The 16,780-nt window shown below is 36.6% G+C and overlaps 1 protein-coding gene across 1 annotated transcript; it reads right to left on the bottom strand.

The window, feature by feature from the left end:
* Nucleotides 1–901: 901 nt before the first annotated feature.
* prkacba (protein kinase, cAMP-dependent, catalytic, beta a) lies at nucleotides 902–16,499 on the bottom strand. Its single transcript, XM_047158160.2, has 10 exons — nucleotides 15,903–16,499; nucleotides 11,680–11,741; nucleotides 11,423–11,551; nucleotides 7,081–7,179; nucleotides 6,819–6,901; nucleotides 6,561–6,687; nucleotides 6,374–6,469; nucleotides 6,149–6,271; nucleotides 5,752–5,916; nucleotides 902–4,321 (listed from the first exon to the last, which is right to left on the bottom strand). The coding sequence occupies exons 1-10, from the start codon at nucleotides 16,075–16,077 to the stop codon at nucleotides 4,196–4,198; spliced, it is 1,185 nt and encodes a 394-aa protein (XP_047014116.1). The 5' UTR covers nucleotides 16,078–16,499; the 3' UTR covers nucleotides 902–4,195.
* Between the last annotated feature and the right edge of the window lie 281 nt (nucleotides 16,500–16,780).

The following is a 16,780-nucleotide window of genomic DNA, read 5'->3' as shown; positions in this document are numbered from 1 at the left end:
ATTATTAGTCTTAGCTTATATGAAATGTCCATCATACAAGGCCCTGTGAATGAGTGGTTACTATAGAAACGATAACCTATCAGCTTGAGCGCATTAATATAATATACCTGAGATCTGAATTACAGCCGGAACTCATTACATTTTGATCAACCGAGATCTCAACAGCACTGTGGTATAAATATGGCGACTATACAGACCAAAGTGAATGTATGATCTGAAAAATGGCATTTTATATCCGCCTTCATAACTGCAGAAAAGGCCATTTTCACTCAAATTCCACTTTAATCCTTCAATTAGAAATTTCACAGCAGCAACGATTCATTTAATCTGTGCAATGGGTTAGAAAAATAAAAAAAAAATAAAAATCCTGACACCCATAAGCATACCAGTAGACGGATGATAAATTGCCCCAGGTGTGTGTGTGTGAGTGAGTGTGTGTGTGTGTGTGTGTGTGTGTGTGTGTGTGTGTGTGTGTGTGTGTGTGTGTGTGTGTGTGTGTGTGTGTGTGTGTGTGTGTGTGTGTGTGTGTGTGTGTGTGTGTGTGTGTGTGTGTGTGTGTGTGTGTGTGTGTGTGTGTGTGTGTGTGTGTGTGTGTGTGTGTGTGTGTGTGTGTGTGTGTGTGTGTGAATTGTGCCCTAAAATGGGCCAGTATCCCATCCAGGATGTGTTTGTGTGTGTGTGAATTGTGCCCTAAAATGGGCCAGTATCCCATCCAGGATGTGTTCCTCTCTTTGCCCCTGGATAGTCTCCAGATCCACTTTGACCCTGTTCAGGATAAAGCTCTTACTGAAAGTGAGTGAATGAGTGAACGTCTACATATTCATGTAGTGTAGCCAGGACAGAAAGGGAGATTTTAAAAAATAAAAAAATAAAATAAAATAAAATAAAAAAAACACTGAAATACAAAGCATTTTCCTTTATTTGTTACAGTGACGTATCGTTTAATACATAAAATATGCTACAGCGAAAAGGTGGACACATCCCTTAAAAATACATGTAGGCTAATAATGCAGGGGAAAGGGGGCGCACTTTCTAAATGACATTGTGCAAATTATCATACAAACTAAATACATAGACATTGCATACTAGAGCCCACACTGACAAGTGAAATACTAAATCTTTTTTTTTTTTTTTTTTTTTTTTTAAATATTGTTTTTGGGAGTATCAAGTGCTGATAACATTCAAATAAAATAAAACACTGCCTTCCACTAAAATTGTAAGAACTTTGAATGACGGTTTTTTATTATTATTATTATTTTTTAGAAATGTCAGTCAGAAGGGTTCAACAAATAGAACATTATATGTATAATTCGTCTCTAACATATTTCTAAATAAACTTCTTAAACAGAAATAGAAATATGAAATGATAGACAGTTCAGTCATCAAAATAACGTGGGTTTTTTGTGTGCTGAATGTAAATGCCGCGATCTAACTAAGATCCTCGTGATTGAATGAATGAAATCAAATTTTGTGGAATATAAGGTGATGAGAAAAACATGAAGCAACATACAATACACAGTGGAGGATATTCTTGAAGACTAACAGTGTGAACCGGGAAAGTGGAGTCACAGATTAAAAGCCTGTCTTTTCCATGCAGGCCTTTCACATAATACATAACAACCTAATCATGAGATTATTTGAGCCGATTAAAAGAAGTGTGTCCTGGTGTGTATTCCTGCTTTACGTCAAGTATTGCTGGAATAGGCTCCATATCCACTGACCAGAATAAACTTACTGGGGATAAATGAATGATGAATATGGAATAAAACACTTGTTATGGAAAAATAATCAATGATGTAGTTGTGTAATGTGTAACTTTGCAGTGCAAATCGGACTTACTTTTACCACAAAGCTGATTATTTTCCTATAACAGAATGTGTAAAGTATTTTATTCCTCTTGTACTACAGCAATTTTTGTAGCCAACGAGTACAATGTTTAATGTATTGAAGAATGACGTATCGTACTTTTACGTTTATATCTACATTTAACATTGTGGACTAACCGTAAAACAAGTTTCTGTTATGACTTACGTTACAGCGACTATAAACAGTCACTTCGTCACCAGCCTCTCTTTTTCGCTCTCGTGAAGTTAATAAAACAAAAACAGCAGCTTGTCATGTTACCAGAAAACTGTAAGTTGTCCTGAAGACTCCATCATGGAGGAAAACCCACTGACTGTTTCAAAGCGCTGACACCTGAGACTCCTTAAATAAACATTAAACATATCCCTACAGAAAACCCTCACCATATCAACAAATATATGTCTTTGTTAAATAATAACACATTTTATTTATACGTTCTTTAATAGACTTAGGTTATGTGGTGTGTCCTTCATACAAGTCCCTGTGAATAAGTGGTTACTACAGAAGTAGAAAGAGTAATATATTAGAATGAGTATATTAATAGAAACCTGTCACTGCAATTACACCCGCATCTACAGTCAGAGCTGCTGTTGTAGAAAATGAAATCAACACCTTCTGTCCAATCAGGTTCAAGAATTCAACAGTGCAGTGGTATAAAAGCATTTAAATGAAACCATGTTTCCATAGAGACATACTGTATGTAGTCAGCTGAAGTTAATCAGCTTATTATTCTTAATTAGCTTATTAATCTACTCAAATCGCTGCATCGCATCGTATCGTATCTCGCTTGAACTTCATATCACTATTCTCAGTCAAAGGTGTTAAATCTTTAACTTGGGTTTTGTTATGTAATATTTAGTGTAAATAGACTAACTCTTGCTAAATTATCATTACCATAGTTTTTGCTATTGTACCTGCTTGTGCATTTCAGTAATAGGTTTTTATATATTTCATTATTATAAACGGTCTAGAAGTGTAAATTTGTTATTATTTTGTTATTATTTTTATTACGATGTGCAAGGGGTGTGTAAATTTCTGAACACAACTGTAGATGCTTATATATATATATATATATATATATATATATATATATATATATATATATATATATATATATATATATATATATGCGCCATATATTGTCTCCTATAGATTGTAGCAAAACGTCTTTTCATACTATTTCTCTGTTGAAATTCCTTATATTTTAGATCTATGTTATATTTTAGATTCTTGTCTTATCGTTGGGATAGACCTACATTTGATTTTTAGAACTGATCGGCAACTGTAGATAAGTTTGAGTTGAGTAAAAATTTCCGTTTTCCATCCTAAAACCTTGAAGGATGCAAATTTTTGCTGTCAAATACATGGCCATAATTACACTACTGTTAAGCTTTTATTAGAAGAGTAGCATAAAAGGAAATAGTAAACCGTAATTAGCTGGAAGCTAATTGTCAGGCAAAAATTTTATAATCATGACCGGCCTAGCTGGCGTATCAATCGTACAAATGCAATGAGCACTGTAACTACTTCATCAAGATGAAAAAAATGTTTCTACTCTCTGCTCTGGCTGTTACTGTGAACTGCTTTTAGTAATAATAATAATAATAATAATAATAATAATTCTAAATAATAATCTTTCAGAATACACTTTCAGTAGGCATTTTGCGTGCGTGCACACACACAAACACACACACACAAACATGTACCACCCACACACAGTGATACACAAGCATACACACATTCACTCTATGTAGGCGGGAAGTGAATATGTCACGAACAGCATAAAGCTTAAGAACTGAATTAGCATGTAACTGATGTAATATGTTGCTGGCAAGAACAAGCAGCACCAATCTTTAAAAAAGTGCATTATCACAGACTAATAGTAATAATTTCCTTAAACACAAGTAAAAGTGGCCTCTTCATTCATTACAGTTAAAAAAATAATAATAATAATAATTACAAGAAAACAACATTTTTCAAAAATGATGCTTGAAACCTAACCAAAAAAAAGGAGAGAGAGAGAAAGAGAGAGAAAGAGTGAGGGAAAAAAAACTAAACGAAACAAAAAAAAACAACAAAGAGTGTGTCTGGTGCTTTGTGTTGCAGCCCAAACCAGAAACTGCATTTCGTGCCAAACTTCATCTATAGCTTGGTGCAAACTGCACAGAGATCATGGCACTCATGAATCTCTCGCAACCTCATGGAATGAAGAAATGTGAAACAGTCTAAACACGCACGATGGTCGGAGCTTCACTCTCACCTCTGAAGGAGTGCAAAGTAAAGGAAAATAAAAATCCCAATATGTAAGAGCCCTTTGTGAACCCTTGTCCTACTAAAACTCCAGGAACTCTTTAGCACACTTCTCTGTGTCTGAGATCCGGATCTCCTCCTCTTCATAGTCATCGAAGTTGCTTGTGTCATCTGGTCCTCTGCACTTTGGTATGATGGGAGCCTCAACCTGAAAACAGAACAGCCTCAAAGTGTGTCCCAAACACCAAAATTCATGTCTAATCAGTGTTCATGAGATATGTCCCAACAATGTGCTGCCTAGTCTCATGTTTCCATTGCCTGAAATTGTATTAATTAAAATTAATTACTATATAAAGTGGTAGATAATGGAATAGCATATGGTAAGCTAGTTAACTAGTAAAGTGCATGAATACAGACTAAGGGAAATGAACGAGTATACAGTATTACCTGGGTAGGGAACGACTGTCTATCCACAGTCCTTACTCTCTCCTGATCAAGTTTTTGATGTAGCACATCATGATGTAGCAAATCATGAGAGTCTGGCTGTCATCTTTATTTCCCCCAATATGTTTAACCACAGTGTAAGGAATTAATTCCACACATAGCTAAATACCAAATGAAACTTTTGATTTTGGTTTTTATTTTCTTTCTCTGGTTCTTGACCTTGCCCACCCCTGTTAATAGCCACTAATAGCCATCTACATTGGCCTGTAGTGTTCCACTAATGGACTAGGGCCATAAAATCAATTTTAACACTAAGGAAGCAAGTGTGATTACAGTGGTGACATTTTAATGATTATGTATTTTAAAAAAGCATTCAAATGGCAGAAATATTGTTAATTATTGGTTAAAATGAGTGTCCAGATTCATGCTAAGCGCTAACCATTAATTAGCAGTGTATTAGCTAGCTACTGAATAGAGTCAACCTATATGAATTTGGCCCCTGTATAAAAATAAATTAAATAAAACTATTCACATTTGTTTGTGCCAGTAAAATTGTTTCCGCTCATCGTGTTTTTGAGATATTATGTTGTTTTATTCCATTTCTTTTTTAGATGAGATGCCAACTTTACTACTTACAAGGCAACCTGTAATGACATGCAAAGTTTCAACGAATCTGAATGAGTGAAGGTGATGTGGTTGGATTTAATTTAATTTCATACCAAGATCATATCATTTCTCTATGAAAGAACATAAAGGTTAAGGTTAGGGAATAAGGGCAGAGGTAATGTTCGTACCTTTTATTATGAGATTAATGAACTCCAACCACATCACTCTTATATGTTCTAATTGTATATGAATCTCGCATGAGATCAAGTCAACCATATTCATTAGCTAGCTAATAGAGTTGTGCTAATTTTTGTAGGTGTGGAACCAGTTGAACTCTAAGCTCACATTCTCTCATCTACCAAATCTCCTCCAAGAGTAAACATTTATCTAATTTATGTACAGTCTCCACAGAATTACATTTCCTTGGTGACGGTCACATGAATTTGCTTTAAGAACTTGTCCAACATCAGCATTTAGGATACAATCAAAGTAAACAAGGGTAAATATTTATCATTTATTTAACATTAGACGTGATTTCCTATTAGAAACCTTTTTAAATGACTGAAATAAATAAACAAGCAGGGATACCTGTCTTTCATAAATAGCGATCCAATCTGTTGTAGCAAACCACTTGTGGTTTTTAATGTCGTTGACGCCGTTTTTTAGATTGCCAAAGCGTTTGGTCAGATCAACCTGAAGAAGATTTCTCAGCAAGTCCTTCAGATCGGAACTGAAGTGAGAAGGGAATCGTACCTGGAGCCAAAATATGAAAATGTTCACTTATGTAATTTGGTTCAAAATAAAAATGTGCATGTTGTCTAATCTATGCAAAAAATGGTTCAATGGTTCAACATAAAAAAAGAAGAAAGCAAAAAAAAAAAACATGGTAAAGAAAAGTGATCATTAGAAAAGGACAAGCTTTGGAGATAAAACAAAAATAATCTGAAAAGATTCTTCTAGATAACTATGGCATACAACTGTTTACCTTTCCAGATACAATTTTCTCATATATCTGGATTGGCTGGTCGGCAAAAAAGGGTGGGTAACCTGCGGCCATTTCATAGATCAGAACACCAAGAGCCCACCAATCCACAGCTTTATTGTAGCCCTAAACACAAACAAAGTATAGAACAATATCTATTAAGTAACTCTGAAATAAATTTACTATGGATATGAAAGCATTGAACATGAAATGTGTTGTTGGCTTAACCTTGCTAAGGATGATCTCTGGAGCCAGGTATTCTGGTGTGCCACATAATGTCCAAGTTCTGCCTTTTACTCTTTTAGCAAAGCCAAAATCTGTGACCTGACAGACACATATTACGGCATGTAACAATAAGTTGTAAGATGTAAGAAAATTCGATTAGGATTTATACCTGCGGATGTAACTGATTTACCTGGATGTATCCCTGTTGATCAATGAGAAGATTCTCAGGCTTCAGGTCTCTATAGATGAGGTCTAGCGAGTGGAGGTACTCAAACGTGAGCACGATCTGAGCTGCATAGAACCTGGCATGGTGCTCACTTTGGGCATAGAATAAAATATTAAATTAGTCCAAACAAATGAACAAATTCGACTGAAGACAAGCAGCAAGCCACTGGATGAATTAAGTTTATTATTAGGGACAAGACATTCTTACAGTCTTACTATTCACCTGAATCTTCCAATTCGTCTGAGGTGTGAGAACATCTCTCCACCAGGGACGTACTCCATAACCATATACAAGTTTGAGTTGTCCTGAAGAGCCAGAATATAACTGTTAAAGTAAGCACTATGAACATAACGAAATGAAAGAGTATTGTTGAAGAAATCTAAGGTTCACAGGAGAGTAATACATTTTTAAAACCGGTTTTGACTGAATAAAGAAATAATTACACACACTGAGACATTAAGTGATCATCCAACCAGCCATTTACCTTGAAAGAGAATTCCAATCTGACGAGGAATGGAAAAGATACGGCCTGCAATATTCTCTTCTCGTTTAACGTGTGTTCTATTTGTTTCAGCTTCACCACCTTGAAATCAAGCAAAAGAAAAATTTGTAGGCATTTCGCATAATTGTCCACCACTCTTCCATGCAGTATTCTTTTAGTTGCAAGATGTTTGAGGGTTTTCTTGCATGTACTGCCTGTAGGGCTGCACAATTATGGCCAAAATGATAATCCCGATTATTTTTGATCAATATTGAGATCTCAATTATTTATCACGATTATTAATTGATTTTAGTGACAACATATTTTTATTGCACTTTCACATTTATTAAGTTTTCTCATGCCACAATGTAACACACAACTAGGCATGAGAAAACTTGAGCTGGTCAATTATGTCTTTAATTTATTTATTCATTTTCATATGGTTCATTTACATGTGATTCATTTACATGTGATTCATTTACGTATGATTCATTTACATGTGATTCATTTTCATGAGATTCATATTCATGAGATTCATATTCAAATGATACATTTTCATGTGATTCATTTACATATGATTCATTTACATGAGATTTATTTACATGAGATTCATTTTCATGTGATTCATATTCAAGTGATACATTTTCATTTGATTCATTTACGTATGATTCATTTACATGTGATTCATTTACTAATTTGCTTCTCTTTAAATCCAGATTTAGACTGTGATATTACAAAGGTCTTTCCAGATTATTACTTGCTACACTGCATGAGATAACCCCAGTAAAATTGCCTGAATTCTATAATATAATTTGTTCACCATGTTAGGTTTAAATCCTCTAAAAACAGATTCGCAATTAAATAACATTACATCCTTCAAAGCACTGGCATGTTCTGCTTACTCTCACATCCTCCAAACACCCACACCCAAAGTCTCCGTAAACAAATGAGACAGCAGTGTATCCTACAATAACCGAACGTTGTCCACAATGTGAAAACAACTCTGAGAGTAAACTGAACTAACCAACAAAATTACCAAGACTGATAAACAGTCTGCACACAATAATAAATATAATGTCCTTACCTTTTAAAGGCTTGTAACAAATATAACAGTGTAGCACATAAAGCCGAGGAGATAACACTAATAAAATTAAATAAACAGAAACTCTAACCCGGTCAGAGCTTCAAAACAGAGAAGCACATTAATACAGAAGTAAATTTTAAGAGGAGTGAGTCCACAAAATCTAGGTGGAGTAATGCAACGACAATACCTTCAATAAAAATCCGAATTCTGTAGAGCTGGATGGCCGAGTGCAAAAAATAAAAATAAAAGAAGAGCGAAAAAACAACATAGTCCAACATAGTTCAACATAGTCTCCTGCTTCCTCCGCTGAAATAAAGTCCTTCTGAACACCGTTATATGTAATGTGAAGCCAAGCTGGGTGAAGTATTCCCTAGCGAGTGCCCACAATACCATGAAGTTGACGCCGAACCTCGTTAAACGCAGCCCGGGCCCGGGCTGTCTTGGCTGTGTAGTCGGGGAAAACGGAGATGGTCAAATCCCTCACTTTAATCCACTGGAGCTCTCTCGCACAGTGTAAAATGTCAACACAGTCACTGTGATAGTGGAATCTGCACACAATAGCTCGTGGTCGTTCACCAGGCTTGGGCTTCGGCTGAAGGTTCCGGTGGGACCGGTCCAAAACCGGCTCCTTCTCCAGACCAAACGCTTCTTTCAACAAGGCAGCTACAGCAGCAGTTGTACAGGTGTCGGTGCCCTCTGGAACTCCCACTATCCTAACATTATTGCGTCGTGACCTCGACTCCAAATCCTCACATTTATTCTCTAATCGAGTCACGGTCGCAGTGAGAGACTCGATAGTAGTCTTCATATGAGCTATGTCATCGTTGCGAGAGAGAGTGTGCTCCATTTCCACAATAGTACCTTTCAGTGTTGATATGGTAGCCTCGGTAGCAACTTTATCACTAGCCAGCTGTGTCTTCACGGCCTGCAGGTCAAGCTGGATAGTAGACAGCGCACCCCCGAGAGTCTTCTGGAGCTCCTTTTTAAAAATATCGGCGATGTCCTTCCTCAGTAAAGCCAGCAACTCAAGCCTGAGCGCGGTGAAGTCAGGGTCACCGCTCGGCGACGCGGATACAGGGGGAGAAGGGACTCGCTCACGGCGCGCACACTTGGCCTCAGTCGTGTCTGAATGCTACCACGGGTTTTCGTGTTCTTTCCAGACATTTTAACGTACCACAAAGTTAAAATTGCAAACAAGGAAACAGAGTAGAATAAGTCAAAATATATTGTATGACCGAAAAGCGCAAATTAATTACAATTTTAATCGAAATCAGCAGGAGCCTCCAACTTTGCCTCCATCAAATTCCGAATCCTTGCAAAGGCCTTTTCCTGGCTCACCTCCCATGTAGGTCAAATTTGTGCAATCTCTTTCCGATTGTAGAAGCATGCACTTTCACACCAACAGTTGCAAGACTTACTAGCAGATCCTGTGATGATATTTTGGGGTTCTTGGAGATTTCTTTTTGCATCAGACCATCTGCTGTTGTGCTGAATTTGCTGGGACGGCCAGTCCTGGACGAATTGGCAGTCGTTTCAAATCTGCGCCATTTGTAGATGGTGTTCCTTACAGTGGAATGATGTATCTCAAATAATTTGGAGATCTTTTTAAATCCCTTGCCAGACTCATAGACATCCACAACCTTTTTTTCTGAAGGCCTTATAGAACTCTTTAGATCTTGGCATGATGACACCACACACCTCAATAGCAAAGGGAACACCAGACACTAGATATGAGAGGGGTATAAATAAAACTGGTTCCACCTGCACTCCCTAAACAGGTTCTAATCACTGGCACCCGATCATGATTCTAATCTTATGGATTTGAAGGTGCGATAAATGTCGGGGTGTAGTTACTTTTTCCATGTGACAAATTTTATTTATTTTTTGTTAATTTAAATTGTGAAAATTACTACAAAATGTAAATTTTTTGTGTCATTTCATAGAGAGTATAACCTTTATTAATAGGCACTCTTTCAAAGAGGATCAAATGTTTGCTTATATGTGAAATATCCAAATATGTTAAAATAAGTACACCCCATGAAATTTTTTTTTTTTTTTTTTTTTTACATGACAGTAGATCAACAACAGGAAAACTTTACTGTGGGCAACTTAACACATTAATGGTTTTGACAGAGAGTGACGTTTTTCCATTTGTGGTTTACATAGCCCTAACCCATAGCGTAGCCGAACTGCTAACATCCATGCTTATTCTGTCTGTGGCAATATAAAAGTACAGGCGAACTAATATTGTATTATAATCGTATTATAAAAATATACATTATTATATCATAATACTAAGCATTAAAGTATGCTGATTAAAATATATGCTACTTTTGACTTACGCATCAATATTACAAATATTATACAAAATATTTCAAATACCAATTGTGATGCATCAGAATTTTTTTCAGTAGACCTTTACATTAAGGTTCTCTTAAATGACAGTATTTCATACATCAGTTAACAAACAACGCACTTCAGAATGAATACACCATAAATAACAAACACAGTACATAACACTAATTGTACTAATCTTTCTCTGCAATTTGGCTCCACAAATTCTGACCAGCTCTCATCTGTCGTTAACATTTAAGCAAACGATTACTGATAAATGCATTTGTTTACTTACTTTAACATTACGTATTGTTTATTAACGCTTAAGGCCATAGTTAATGAACCACAATTAAGTAACCAAAATGCAGCCAATAATGTTACTTAAGGGGCCATTAATATAATGATCATATCTAAATAAGAGAACCTAAAAGAATAATAGAACATTTATATAAGTCAAATTATTACATTTGTAAATGTAATTTGTAAATTAGTAAATATGTCATGGAGGGTTTAGTCATCTAAATAGGCATCTGTTATCGCTCAGTTCTTAATATTTAACTACCAATCAATTAATCTATAATAACTAATAAAGTTATATTTTTATATTTCAACACATTAAGAATAGAAGAACTTAACACAAGTCTCAATACTTAATAGACAGGATTTTAACAGTGTTCATTTACAGTGGAGGCACATTCCCGCATCAGCTCTACACACCACCAAACTGAAAGTAAATTTACTCAAATGAATAAACTCTGGATGTGGTGTACACGTGTGTGTGTGTGTGTCACAAATGAACAACGTGTAAGTGTCATCTTCAAGGTGAACACTGAAGTCGAAAAGTTCCCGTCTCCTCTATGTAGTAAACGTGAGACTTTTCAACTGGTCACCTAAAAATACTGATATTTTGTCTCATATTATACTCACTTTTTGCTTGTCCAGGATCTTCATAGCATAGTGTTGCTCTGTTCCTTTATGTTTCACTAACATAACTCTTCCAAAAGACCCGGTACCTAGAGTTTTCAGTCTTTCAAAGTCATCAAGGCAGGTTGTGCTCTGCAGAGATTAAAGAGAAGAGGGCTTGTGTGGAAATGTCATATGCAGACTTTAAAGAACCTCTGATAAATAATTTATTATTATTATTTTTTTAATCTATATGTAGTGTTGTACTGTAGAGCCCTTACCTGTGGTGGACACTCCCATTTCCTCAAGAAATCCTCTCTGGCTTTGGCTAAAAATTCTTTCACTAAAGGAAACAAAGAAAATAAAAAGTTAGCAATGTTTTTTTTTATTATGTGTAAATTTATTAGACATGCAATATTCTGACAGCACATTAAAAAAAACGAGACAAAACAAATCCAAAAGGAACAATACATTATACATTATATATTTCATATATATATATATATATATATATATATATATATATATATATATATATATATATATACACATACATACACAGTATCTCACAAAAGTGAGTACACCCCTGACATTTTTGTAAATATTTGATTATATCTTTTAATGTGTCAACACTGAAGAAATGACACTTTGCTACAATGTACAGTAGTGAATGTACAGCTTGTGTAACAGTGTAAATTTGCTGTCCCCTCAAAATAACTCAACACAGCCATTAATGTCTAAACCGCTGGCAACAAAAGTCAGTACACCCCTAAGTGAAAATGTGCAAAGTGGGCCCAAAGTGTCAATATTTTGTGTGGCCACAATTATTTTCCAGCACTGCCTTAACCCTCTTGGGCATGGAGTTCACCAGAGATTCACAGGTTGCCACTGGAGTCCTCTTCCTCTCCTCCATGATGACATCACGGTGGATGTTAGAGACCTTGTGCTCCGCCACCTTCCATTTGAGGATGCCCCACAGATGCTCAGTAGGGTTTAGGTCTGGAGACATGCTTGGCCAGTCCATTACCTTCACCCTCAGCTTCTTTAGCAAGGCAGTGGTCGTCTTGAAGGTGTTTGGGGTCGTTATCATGCTGGAATACTGCATACTGATCATGCTCTGCTTCAGTATGTCACCGTACATGTTGGCATTCATGGTTCCCTCAATGAACTGTAGCTCCCCAGTGCCAGCAGCACTCATGCGGCCCCAGACCATGACACTCCCACCACCATGCTTGACTGTAGGCAAGACACACTTGTCTTTGTACTCTTCACCTGGTTGCCACCGCACACGCTTGACACCATCTGAACCAAATAAGTTTATCTTGGTCTCATCAGACCACAGGACATGGTTCCAGTAATCCATGTCCTTAGTCTGCTTGTCTCCAGCAAACTGTTTGTGGGCTTTCTTGTGCATCAGAAAAGAGGCTTCCTTCTGGGACGACAGCCATGCAGACCAATTTGATGCAGTGTGCGGCGTATGGTCTGAGCACTGACGGGCTAACCCCCCACCCCTTCAACCTCTGCAGCAATGCTGGCAGCACTCATACGTCTATTTCCCAAAGACAACCTCTGGATATGACTCTGAGCACGTGCACTCAACTTCTTTGGTCGACCATGGCGAGGCCTGTTCTGAGTGGAACCTGTCCTGTTAAACCGCTGTATGGTCTTGGCCACCGTGCTGTAGCTCAGTGTCAGGGTCTTGGCAAGCTTCTTATAGTCTAGGCCATCTTTATGTAGAGCAACAATTCTTTTTTTCAGATCCTCAGAGAGTTCTTTGCCATGAGGTGCCATGTTGAACTTCCAGTGACCAGTATGAGGGAGTGTGAGAGCGGTTTAGACATTAATGGCTGTGTGTTGAGTTATTTTGAGGCGACAGCAAATTTACACTGTTACACAAGCTGTACACTCACTACTTTACATTGGAGCAAAGTGTCATTTCTTCAGTGTTGTCACATGAAAAGATATAATAAATATTTACAAAAATGGGAGGGTGTACTCACTTTTGTGAGCTACTGTATATATAAACATAATTAAGGCAATCCATGAGGAAATGCAACATTTTATAGCTAGTTGATGTACATGCAAACTCAAAGTAGACACAAACCCACAACAAACGTGCAGCTGTCCTATACAACAAATGCATCTGCCCTTCATTTCAGAGACTGTGACAGCATGAAATTCCACTTTAAGCACCACAGCATCACTAAGTTACTTAGAAAAGTCTTATTCTCATTCTTATTCTTCTTATTATTATTCATAGTAGTAATAGCAGACTAGTATACTGGATATTTTTCAGGTTCACAAAGAAGGCTGTTTACTAATAAAGCGGGATGAGATTGAGCTTAATATTATTACACAAAGCTATAACCTTTATAATGTTTGAAGAAATCATTTTTAACCTCTGATTTACAGATGGGCTAACAAACGTATGCTGGAGGCAGTGTTAAGATTTTGCTATAAGCCTAGACATGATTTTCTGGATTGATTCTATGCATTGCATCAAACAGCTCTGCTGCAGATGGACGCACGGACACACACACACACACACACACACACACACACGCACACACAAACCCTTTCACTTCTACATTATTTCAAAACACCCCCACAAAAATGGTTTTGCTGGAAAGACACCAATCTTGTCTACGTCAACAGGGATTCAGTTAGGGAGCTAAAGAAATACTCATCTTTAAGAATAATACAATTGATCCCATCTAGCTTGTACACTAAGTGCATATACAGCAAATATGTTTCGTGTCTATGTCATATCTCATATAATTTGCATTACGCTGTAATTAAGATCACATTCTCTAAAACACCAGGCAGTGTATAAAACATGAGCATACCAAATGCTTCTACAGTTCACCAAGGATTGCAGGAACATTCACCCATGTGGATTAAAAAAAAACAGAAGAGGGGGAAAAGAGTGGAAAGATATGTTTAGGTACTTCAGGTACTTTTTTATCTACAAAACAGCCTATAAACATGCATTTCGTAGACATCCATTATAGATTATTACAATATGTGTCTTTTTTTATTTTTTGACTGCATGAGAAGGAAACAGAACTCTTCCGGTCTGTACGCAGATAGAACTGTGCTAACCACAGAAAAACAGTCAGAGTCAGTCAGAGCGCTAGTCTGAGACACCATGAACAAACTCTAGCATATGCATTCAGACTATACTCTCAGTCCTGAATTTTGTTAATCAGCACTTGGTCTCAAATGAGAAGTGATAGCAGACCTTTAAAGCAACCAAGAGAGAAAACCACTGTAAAAACTGAAGGAACATGTGATGAAGAGAAGCAGTGACAAAAAACAAATAAACATTAAATTACAGTTTTCTACTATTTAAAAAGAAAGAAAGAAAATAGAGAATTTACAGTGCTTATCGTCTAACCCAGGGGTTCCCAAACTTTTCCAGGGGAAGGCCCCCCAAATAGCATTAACATTTGACCAAGGCCCACCTTTTGCAAGGTGTCTTTAAAAACACATAAAAAATACAGGCTTCTGAATATAGACCCCTTTTTAAAATTAATAATTACATATTACATCTTTACATTACATTAGGAATTGTGTGTTTGTGGTTTTCTGAGAAATGGGAATTTATTTTTCACACCAAATTGTTGAGGCCCCCGGGCGCCCCCTGGCGGCGCGACCTTTGAAAACCACTGGTCTAACCAAGCGTATACAAAGGAGGATTTCAAAAAAAAAAAAAAGATGACTGAGTACATGCATTTCCTGAAGAAAATTACAGATCAGCTGACAGTACAGATTTCACCTTTGATTATAAACATTTGAAATAATGTAAAGCTTATAACAAGGTGTAAAAAGTGATGAGGGGGCTGTGAAGGACAACAATAAATAAATCAATAAAAAAGATACATATATAAAAGAGAAGATATAACACAAGAAAATACTCTGAAGTCCCAGTGAGTGGCAGTTTAAGCGTAAGCACAGCTGCTTACTGGTCAGTTGCTGTAAAACCTATAATGATATCAGCTGGCGGTTGAAGTATATTCTTCAATATTTGAAATAAACCAAAAGTAGACATTACATATATTCCTGACATTATCTACAAAACATAATTTGTACATCAATAAGCTTTAAGTTTTAGATAAAAGAATAATGCAAAGTAAAGGTATGATGAACTTCCAGTCTGTGGTCGTCTCGCACCCACGAATTAAAAACGAACTAACCTCACATTCATATTCAGTGAACAGAACAAAATGTCACTTTTGACTAAATCGTTGCTTCAATTCTTTCACTTTCTGTACAGTCTAGCCTCCTGTCTAGAAAGGAAGTCGTTTTTTGTGAGCCAAATATACCTTGAAATCTAATATTCATAGTAAAACTTGCTTGATAGTTTTATTCATTACATTTTTTTTTTCCGTCCAGCTCTAAAAGCAGGTAACCGAGTTGCCCTTTTGTATATCACATAATTATCCAACCATTTTTGTTTAAAAGAACATGACCTGCACTGCCAGATCTGCTTGATTTCACTTACTTCTTTCATCCCAACTGTGGGTGTACGCTGAGACATGCGGCCCGTCACTCTCTTTATCGTGTTTTCCCTTGCGGTGCATGTTAAAAAAAAAACGAGTGGCGAAATTGTCCAGCTTTTGGAGAGCAATGTTGGTGCCCATAGATTGGCCAACGTTTTGATCCCGCGCGTGGGCCATTGGCTGAATTTTTCCGTGCTACAACTGACTGCTCACTGTGCATCGACTGTATGTTTCAGGGCCCTGATGAATAACAGACACTTCCTGTTTGAGATACTTCCCTCGCCTTGCTTATTGCAGCGCAGCATTGGTCTGCCTTACCGCATACACAGCTACTTACACTTCCTGTTCACGTTAACCAGCTTCATATTTTCACAGCAAGTATCGGACAGTAGTTCTGCTTAGCCGGATTAAAACAATGCCCTCTAGAGAGTATTTATAATGGGTTTGAAATATTGTTGAAACCAACAGTCAACTGTAGAATTACTGGCAACCTTCAAGAAAACTAGCAAAAAACAATTACTGTGTAAAATAAACTACACGTATTTATTGAAATTGTCCACTCAACACTTTCCTCTACCCAAAAATCATTCTAGGATTTAAAAAAAAAAAAAAAAAAAAATTATTAGCATTTTCTCTCAAAATCTTATTGACAGCACTTATGGACATTTAAAATAAATTGAAATGTTGAAAAACACATATATTGAAAAACACATATATTCCCAAAGGCGTTCAAGACAAAACAGACAGTTATAGACCTGCAGGTAATGTATATACAAATACAACATACCTTCAATTACAGTCACAACCATAATAGAATAGTTTCAAAAGTCTGGAACAGGACGCATGAGCAGGATATTTTATCCAAAAAGAAAACTGGTTT

This window comes from Ictalurus punctatus, chromosome 10, assembly GCF_001660625.3.
Source record: "Ictalurus punctatus breed USDA103 chromosome 10, Coco_2.0, whole genome shotgun sequence".
NCBI classification, from domain to species: Eukaryota; Metazoa; Chordata; class Actinopteri; order Siluriformes; family Ictaluridae; genus Ictalurus; species Ictalurus punctatus.
Note: the sequence above shows the minus strand (reverse complement) of the source record. Positions and strands in the feature narration are given on the sequence as shown.